The sequence below is a fragment of the Schistocerca nitens genome, chromosome 1 (assembly GCF_023898315.1).
Source record: "Schistocerca nitens isolate TAMUIC-IGC-003100 chromosome 1, iqSchNite1.1, whole genome shotgun sequence".
Classification (NCBI taxonomy): Eukaryota; Metazoa; Arthropoda; class Insecta; order Orthoptera; family Acrididae; genus Schistocerca; species Schistocerca nitens.
In genome coordinates, this window is record NC_064614.1 from 153146721 (window position 1) to 153156787 (window position 10067).

At 39.9% G+C, this 10067-nt stretch overlaps 1 protein-coding gene across 1 annotated transcript in view; it reads left to right on the forward strand.

Annotated features, from left to right (window-relative positions):
- Window positions 1-5536, forward strand: part of LOC126243870 (serine/threonine-protein phosphatase 6 regulatory ankyrin repeat subunit C-like) — a 383629-nt gene extending 378093 nt beyond the window's left edge. Inside the window, exon 22 of the mRNA XM_049948195.1 lies at window positions 4931-5536. Within this exon, the coding sequence (XP_049804152.1) occupies window positions 4931-5389 (459 nt within the window). The 3' untranslated portion in view covers window positions 5390-5536. The remainder of the gene's footprint in view (window positions 1-4930) is intronic.
- The last annotated feature ends 4531 nt before the right edge of the window (window positions 5537-10067 follow it).

The window sequence follows — 10067 nt, forward strand, 5'->3', positions numbered from 1 at the left end:
CATTAATAAATATAATACTGTAGGAGAACGGTTTGCGCTATCCATCACTCAGTTAGTGTAACACAGAAAGAATTTTCATGCTAAGGAGTTTACATTTCCTTGTATGACTTTCTCTTTCTCTTTACCCAGTTTTTAAAATCTTGTCTGTTTTCACAACTTTCCCAATCAATTTCTTTTTCTTTTCTGGTCACTTTTTGTATCATTTAGACCACTTTTCTGGCGAGAAATTCTCACCCACTCATTAACTCTTGTTAACCACTTTTATTCTCACAATTTTCGTACGAATTTTTCTAATTTTTTCTGGATTTTCCCCTTGCTTTTCTTCCATCACATTTTGTCTTTTATCTACCTTATCTCTTTTGCCACTCCCATCATTTCTAACACTCCAAACTATCCTCTCTTGCCATGATGAATCTCGTCACATCTGTTCTTTTCAAAAACGTACTTTTGCACTAAGGTCCCACATTCCGTTTCTTGAAACCTGATTGTCCCTTGGCGTTACTCCAAAAGGCCTAACAGTGAAGGTCACTGTTTCTGATTGTAACTCTACTCTACACCAGACTCTTTTACCGTTACAAATACAGCAATTTCTTGATTTACCTGGCTAACCTGTGATCCAAATGCCTCATCAGCCAGTTTCCACTCCACCAGACATGTCTCCTTCTACAAAATCATGCAGTTACCTGCTCATCATGTTGTCTTCGATAGTATTATCCACAAAGCCAACTTCAAACTGTAACATGCCAGACTTCACCTCAATAAACTATCCCACCTTCTCCTAAACTATCTGAACATTGGTGTTTCCCTTCCTGTCCCTCTGCAGCTCCCTAAACAGCCACACCATCAACCACCACTCCTACGAACTGAGCTTGGCCAGCCTCCTTCACAGCCAACAGCCTTCACCACTGCCACCCAGACCAATAATAACTCATAATAGCTAGAACCAGTCACAACAGTACAGTGTCCTGAACCGCTCATCTAAAGCACTCTCCCCTCCTGAATTATCCAAGGGTATCAATTTTAGCCCCAATCCTGCATTTGATCATGCTGCTTTCATGAAGGACCTACTTTCCTACACATGTAATGTCAACTGGAAATATCACTTTGTAACCAAATCCCAAAACCTTTCCAATTGCAAACCTGACATTGAACCCTGCCTTGAACAGATCCAACCATGATCCCAACTTGATCCACCACCACTACCTTCAAAGAATTCCTCACATCCAGTGTTGCTTCACAACCCTTCCTCGGTTTCCTACAACATGTTGTAACTGGTCCTCTGCAGAACTACAAGGCTCTACATTCCCTAAAAGCAGATGACTCCATCATTATCCACCCAACAGACAAAGAATCTACCACTGTGGTACTTGACCGAAAGGAGTATGTTTGTGATGGTCTATGCCAGCTGTATGACACCTCTACATACAGCATCTGCCATTAAGATCCCATCCCTGTGATTCAAAGTGACCTTCAGTCCCTCCTTAAAACCTCAGGCCTCTCACAAGGACTAACACGTTATAATGCAACAGCCTACCCCAGGATCATTATAAACTGTCCGATACCATGCATATATGCATCCATGTATTTATCATATGATTAAGTGCTTCCTGGGGTCTTTTATCTACATCTACATCTACATCCATACTCCAAAAGCCACCCAACGGTGTGTGGCGGAGGGTACTTTGAGTACCTCTATCGGTTCTCCCCTCTATTCCAGTCTCGTATTGTTCGTGGAAAGAAAGATTCTCATTATGCCTCTGCGTGGACTCTAATCTCTCTGATTTTATCCTCATGGTCTCTTTGCGAGATATACATAGGAGGGAGCAATATACTGCTTGACTCCTCGGTGAAGGTATGTTCTCGAAACTTCAACAAAAGCCCATACCGAGCTATTGAGCATCTCTCTTGCAGAGTCTTCCACTGGAGTTTATCTATCATCTCTGTAATGCTTTCATGATTACTAAATGATCCTGTAATGAAGCGCACTGCTCTCTGTTGGATCTTCTCTATCTCCTCTATCAACCCTATCTGGTACGGATCCCACACTGGTGAGCAGTATTCAAGCAGTGGGCGAACACGTGTACTGTAACCTACTTCCTTTGTTTTCAGATGGCATTCCCTTAGGATTCTTCCAAAGAAACTCAGTCTGGCATCTGCTTTACTGACAATTAATTTTATATGGTCATTCCATTTTAAATACTCCTAATGCCTACTCTCAGATAATTTATGGAATTAACTGCTTCCAGTTGCTGATCTGCTATATTGTAGCTAAATGATAAAGGATCTTTCTTTCTATGTATTTGCAGCACATTACACTTGTCTACATTGAGGTTCAATTGCCATTCCCTGCACTAAGCGTCAATTTGTTGCAGATCCTCCTGTATTTCAATACAATTTTCCATTGTTACAACCTCACGATATACTACAGCATCATCCGCAAAAAGCCTCAGTGAACTTCCGATGTTATGCACAAGGTCATTTACATACATTTTGAATAGCAACGGTCCTACGACACTCCCCTGCAGCACACCTGAAATCACTCTTACTTTGGAAGACTTCTCTCCATTGAGAACGACATGCTAAGTAGTAATGTTTTAAAGATCATTACAACATCAATCCATAGAACTTCTCACCCCATCCAAACCGTGCACCCTCACATTTTACCTTCTTCCTAAGATCCTTCCTACTCACCTTAATCACTTTACACTTACAACTACTTCGCCTTTGAGGGGCAGACATACAAACAGATCAGGGTACACTATGGGAACCACGATGGCTCCTTCCTATACCAACCTTTCCCTGGGATCCATAAGTCTTCAGCCCCTGGTTTGGTTTAGATACATTGATGACAGCTTTATCATATAGACTCATGGTGAGGCTGACCTGTTACAATTCCTGGACTTTCTGAATACCTTCCTCCAACTAAATTTCACATGGTCCTATTCTGAATCCCATGCACTTTCCTTGATGTCTGTTTCATCCTCACAGAAGGCTACACACTTCTGCCCATGTTAAACCTACTAACAACACTTTGACTCCTGCCATCCTTTCCATGTAAAAAGTTTTCTCCCATACAGCCTTGGCATTCAAGGCAAATGTATTTGCTCAGATGCAGACTCTTTACAGGAATACACCACCATTCTCACCTCAGATTTCACTGGACATAATTACCCCACCAACCTAGTTCAAAGGCAGATTTCCCGGGCCATAACATCCAATCGTGTTACTGCTGATCCCTCCAAAAACAACTTTGGAGCACAACACTGGTCACTCAGTATTATCCTGGTCTGGATTGTATTAATCAGCTACTTTGTCAAGGCCATGACTTCCTATAATCCTGTGCTGAAATGAGATCCATTCTGTCTGAAATTTTGCCCCCTACACCTGCAATAACTTTTCGTTGCTCTTCCAATCTCCTTAATATTATTGTCAGACCCTATGCTCCTTCTGCACCCATCTCCCTACCCTATGGCTCCTATCCCTGTGACCGTCCCTGCTTCAAGACTTGCCCTATGCACCCTTCTACCAACATCTATACCAGCCCTGTAACTGACAAAACATACACTATCAAAGAGAGAACCACCTGTGAAATGACGCATCGTATACCAATTGTTATGTAAACCTGTTCAGCCTCTTACATCAGCATGATTACCACCAGATTATCAGTTAGGATGAATCAGCATAGGCAGAGGATATATACTGGCAACACATGCTATCATGTTGCAGACCATGCTCTACAGCATAACAATCGTGACCTCAGTGCCCGTTTCATCTCATACACCATCTGGATTCTTGCCCCAGATGCCAGTTTCTCAGAACTCCACAGGTCAGAACTACTGCTACATGTCTTTGGTTTTCACCAACCACCTGGCCTTAATTTATATTGATTTCTTTCGTCTCAACATTTCTTCACAGTAACTACTCCTGTCTTCACTCTGTTTTCGTTTACTACATCTTTAATTTTCTTACTTCCCTATTTTTCACTGCCCCCCCTCCCACCTCCGTTATATACAATGCACTTAGCTATTCACTCTTACTAACTCGTACATGATGTTTAAGCAGTAATCTTTGTCTTGAATATTGCCCTGTCTTTCATCTTTAAGATATTAGATTTTCAAATCTCATCCAGTGCAGTCCCCATCCTGTCCAGTAAGTCTCCCTTGACCCATAGTTTTCAGTGACTTTTGTGAAATCTATCTCTTTTCCTAGACCTCTACATCCCTGTTCAGTCATTCCCCTTCTTCCTGGAAAAGGAACCACTGGCTCTGAAAGGTTGCCTGATTATAACCTTCTTTTATATGTGTGTTCTGCTGCCGCTTGGTGAATAGATTTTTTTATCTGTCCAATTACATTATATTGACAGGAAGGAGAGAGATTCAGTCATAAAAATCGTTGATCTGCTATGAACTTCTCGAAAGAATTTAATTTATAATAAAATTAATTTCTGTGTGTGTGTGTGTGTGTGTGTGTGTGTGTGTGTGTGTGTGTGTGTGTGTGTTTGTGTGTGAACTAAGGATATTAAATACAAAACATTTCATGCATGTTACCATATTTTTCACTGAGACAATGTGCTATAATAGTAAAGCTGTCTCTCTTCATGTCACATTGAGAGGTCCCAATTATTATCTAGTGGAAATGCAAATAATTAACTAGCACTTATTTATTTAGCTGTAATTTAAAAAAAATTCCTACTTTTAGTCAATTATTTCTTTATTTATGTTATAAATTTTGAATGTTTTAAAGCATATCTCTTAATATCTTACTATTTTTAAACAATTATTTGTAATATTTTACATAGAGCCTGCATTCAGCTTTTATTAAACCTGTAATAATCTTGTTCATATGCCTGTTTTAGCTTTCATTTTTTATCAAAGAATCACTAATTCTGAAAATAGAAATCTTAAATAGTTTACTTATATTCTATTTTCAGATGTTGGACCATTTGATTTCTTTGGGCGTATCCTTGTCAGACTGCTGGTGGGATCCTGAGCATGAGACAACATTGCTGCACTGTGCAGCACAGTCAAGTGTGGAAATGCTGAAGAAACTAATAGACAATGGTCACACTGAAAGTGCACATGACCACAAGGAATGCTCCCCATTACACATTGCAGTTCAATCATTAAATTTCATGGGCACAAAATATTTGCTTGAAGATGCAAATGTTCCAGTGAATGAGACGAATGCTGATGGTAGAACAGCCTTGATGTTGGCAGTCAGTGATTCTTGGTATTATCCTGATGTATTTGACATGCTTGAGATTCTGGTGAATGCAGGGGCAGATATTAATGCTAAAGACAAGGATGGGAAGACTGCCTACCAGTTGGCATATTATGCTTGGGCTGACATGACTCATGATGTACTAGATTATATGCAATTTCGACTCTGATTGTATAGGGGAAGTGGAAAAGTTCTGCATGCCTTTGAAGGACTGAAGCAGTTCTTTACCTTCAGTATGCTTACCTGTACATGGTGTTTCTGTATTTGTAATTAAATTTAAGTGCCACCCGAATAAATAACCAAACATTATGTCTAACATTCTCATTCTGATGTTCATGTTTATGAATTAATGCAATTCTTCTGAATAATCAAAAAAGACATAGACATGAATTCTTAATGTACATTAATTTAACAAACAGGTTGTATGTAGTGAGCAAGATTATGCCCTAGGTACTGCAATCATTATTTGAGGTAAATTTTATCCCATGATGTTTGAAATTCCTATCCCATTTCTTTCTGTACCCGGTATTCATGATTTTTCAGTAAATTAACATAAAAGGTAAAATTAAACTAAAGAAACTAGAAAATGCATAAATTTTCACAAATTTACCCTAATGGAGATGGGTAAATTTTGTGAAATTAGCAAAACTGTGCTTGTGAGAAGCATAAGAAACTGGGCCACATGAATTCCATAAATTTGAACATGATGTTTACATTGCTGATTTCACAGTTGGGTAATACAGCTATACCAGTTGCAACTGATGTCATGAAATTTCCATTCAGTGAATAATTTGGAATAATATATCATACAGCTGCAGATCATAAAATCAAATGTAAGTTTCATAAGTTGAGATGGAGCATAAGATGATAGAAATGGCCTCAATTCCTTATGGTGGTGACATTCTCCCTATGTGGCAATCATGAAAAGCTGCAAGCTTCAAGGAAGACATACAAAAACTATGATATAAGGATATGGACAGTGACATATGGAGGTTTGGGATAAGCAGGAAGTGTGTATGGATAGCCAAAGTGGTTCAGGTGATCACTCACAATAAGCAGGGAATCCAGGTTTGTGTCCTGATCCAGCATACATGTTCATATGTCGCAGTGAGATGATACATACATCCTCATTGCAGCTGAGTTCATGTAATTCGTGTTCGGCAGGTAATTTGGAGTAGTAGATCTTCATGTTGTGCAACTGCTATCACCCATAAGGAACTTACACCGATGCATTCCTTTCTGGACAACAAGTCTGAAGTGGGACAGCAAACCATACTGCAGATAACATGGTAAGACATTCTTCTGCATCTCTCTAGCACTCAATGAGGCACTAACACACTGATTGATTGCAGAGTGATGAAACTGACGTAAGAGTAGAGTTCACTCCTGACACATGATCATCTTATGAAGTGATCATGATGACCCTATGCTCTGGGACAGATTTGATGCAAAGGTTGAGCAGTGTTCGCATGATTCATCAAAATGTCTGGCAAGGTAGTCTGAAATGGGTGGACTTTTGGAGGCCCCATGGCAGTGAGCAAATTTCTATGATAACGCTACACTAGATTGAATGTACTCTTTGTATCATAGATCCATAGTCAGGAGGTCTTGAAGAATGTAGAACATGTCAAGAAAACAAGAATACACATAAATATTTTCAAAGAAAAGAGATTGCTAATGTACCTTCCACAGGTCTCAAGTGACACAATACTCATGGCTGTAGACTAAGTCAAAAAATTTTCATTTAAAAAAGTAGTAAGCTTCTCAAAGCACATTCAAATGTACAATATACCAATGTGCAAACGATTATTCTTAAGCTATTTTACCCCTGCATCAACAAAGAGAAAGCCAGTTTACAGCACTTATTTTCAATGAACACATCATTGCACTGAAGAAGTACAAAAATCAAATTGTACATAACACTCACATTATTTGGTACATACAGATATCAGTCCACTGTAAATAGCTCATCAGCAGTGTAGAGAGAGTTTGCCATCAATAAATCTTTTAAGTTCTCCTTTAACTGAACTTTATTAGTACTGTAGTTAAACTTCTTTTGGATGCTGGGAAATTATTGAAAATGTGTGTTCGTGATTAATGGACACAATTTTGTACCAAAGAACTTGCTTTAAATGAACTTCCTGGCAGACTGAAATTATGTGTTGGACCAAGACTTGAACTTGGGAACTTTGCCTTTCGTGGGCAAGTGGTCTACTGACTGAGCTACCTAATCATGATTCACTACCCACCCTCACAGCTTTATGTCCACAAGTACCTCATCTCGTACCTTCCACACTTCACAGAAATTCTCCTGTGGAACTAGCAGTACTAGCACTGGTAGAAGAAAGGCACAGCCTGGGGATGTTACCAGAATAAAATTTTTGCTCTGCAGCAAAATGTGTACTGATGTGAAACTTCCTGCCAGATTAAAACTGATTGCCACACCATGAACTTAAACTTCGGGCCTTTGCCTTTCATAGGCAAGTGCACTATCAACTATGTTACCTGCACATGACTCACGACTCACCCTGACAACTTTCCTTGCACCAGTACCTCATCTTTCACCTTCGAAGCTTTACAGAAGTTCTGCTTCGAAACTATTAGGACTAGCACTCCTGGAAGAAAGGGTATTGAAGAGACATGGCTTAGGCACAGCCTGATGGATGTTTCCAGAATGAAATTTTCGGTCTGCAGTGGAGTGTGTGCTGATATGAAACTTACTGGCAGATTAAAACTGTGTGCCTGACTGAGACTCAAATGTGGGGAAGCAGAGGATGAACAGCAAAGAACCCAGATTTTGAGTCTTGGTCCAGCACACAGTTTAAATCTGCCAGGAATCATTTACCAGCTCTGCTGAAACCATTGCACAGCATTTTATATTTGTATGACTACCAACAAGCTGTCCTCCGGCATGAACGGTCAGTGCCAAACTGTGGCCAAGAACAAAGTAGGCCATGCTATGGTACAACATGCAGCTGAGCATATCATGCCTAATTTTAATGGCTGCTTTAATACTTGAACCATATGAATCCTTTCCTCCACCACTAGCTTTTCTGAATTGTACAGATGGGAGCTATCCTTGTTTTTCAGAAAACACGAAAAGATCGTAACTTCGCGAAGTCGCGCTTAGGCTTAAATTTTGTAAACGTGTTTGTTTATTGTTTCACGGTAATTTAACTAGTTTCTCGGTAACAAATAAGTAAACTACCGTAAATAGCGTGTAACTTCATTGTTTTAATACAGATTTCAGAAAAACAGCGTAACTTTATATCAGAAACTTGCCTATATACATTTGTTTATAGGCCTAATTCTCGTAACGTTTTTGGAGAATCAAAGTTAAAGCACCTCGTTTAATTGTCCTTTTTTTTCATTCAATCGAGTGAAATATATAATAAATAGCGTATACCTTCATTGTTTTAATACAGATCTCAGAAAAACAGCGGAATTTTAAATCAGAAACTTGCTTATATACATTTGTGAATAGGCTTAATTCTTGTAACGTCTTTTTTGATTTTCGGTAATTTAATTGATTTATTCTAGCTAAAGTATTATTTTTGCCATGAGTGAGAAGTGCCTGACTTGCCGTAGAATTGTTAGTTCCGGGGTTTGGTGTGATGGATGTAATAGTTTTTTTCACTGGGGGGATTGCAGTGGCGTGGGTGTTGGGAAAGTGGATCAGGCTCATCAGTGGTTATGTAGGATTTGCAGCAGAGATAGGAAGATAGTGGAACAGGAGGGGAAAATTGCTGCCCTTCAGGCTGAGCTAGATCAGGCTAGGGAAGATCTGGATAGGTTAAGGAGGGAGAAGGGCAAAGAGAGGTGGGAAGTGGCAACAGGTAGCAGAAGGAACAGGCCTAGAACTAAGTCTGACAGTTTTGTGGTGAATGTCAAAAATAAGTTTGACCTGTTGCTTCAGTTAGAAACTGATGAGCCTCAAGCAGAGGTAGGTGTAGACAGGACACAACAAACTTTCAATAGGAAATTGAAAAAGAATATAGGAAAGTCATCGAAAAGGAAGAAAGTTTTGTTGTTAGGCAGTTCTCATGCCAGAGGTGTAGGCCAACTTCTGCAGGAGGAATTAGGACCAGAATACCAGGTCACAAATTTTTTCAAACCAAGTGCTAGTCTGGATCAGGTGACAGAGGATTTAGGTTCACTCTGTAAAGGATTTACCAGGGAAGACACCGTGGTTATTGTGGGAGGGCCAGGGAACAGCATCGACAGAGATCCTGGGTACAGTATAGAGTGTGACCTGGTAAAGATTGCGTCGGCATCGAGACACACCAATGTTGAATTTGTATCTGTCCTGAGACGCCATCACCGGCCTCATTTGAACTCTTCTGTTGGGAGAGTTAATTTGGAGTTGGAACGGCTGCTTGCGTCAGGTGCGGGGGCTCATATTGGTGTGGTTCCTGTTGATTATCTCAGTAGGTGGGACTATACCAGGCACGGCCTACATCTCAACAGGAAAGGGAAGGGGAAACTGGCTGGGGTAATAGCAGGAAATTTAAGGGGGGGAGGCACTGCCATGAATGGTAAAATACCAGTGGTTACAGGTGTTGGAGCAGCGCCTTTTTTAGGATAGGTAAGACAGAAAGATGTCAAGTTCTACGAGAGGTCAGGATTGAAACAAATCTTCAGTTTAGGAAAGAAATTAAACAGCACAATTCTAGCACATTGGATCACCAATCACAGCTATCAATTATAAATTTTCACCAATCACCAGAAATTTTATCTCCACCAAGTTGTATCTCAGTCCTAGGTAATTGCATTGATGAATTAAAGTCACCCAACCCAGTTGACATAATCTGCCTCTCTGAACACCATGTGACCTCTGGTATAGGAAC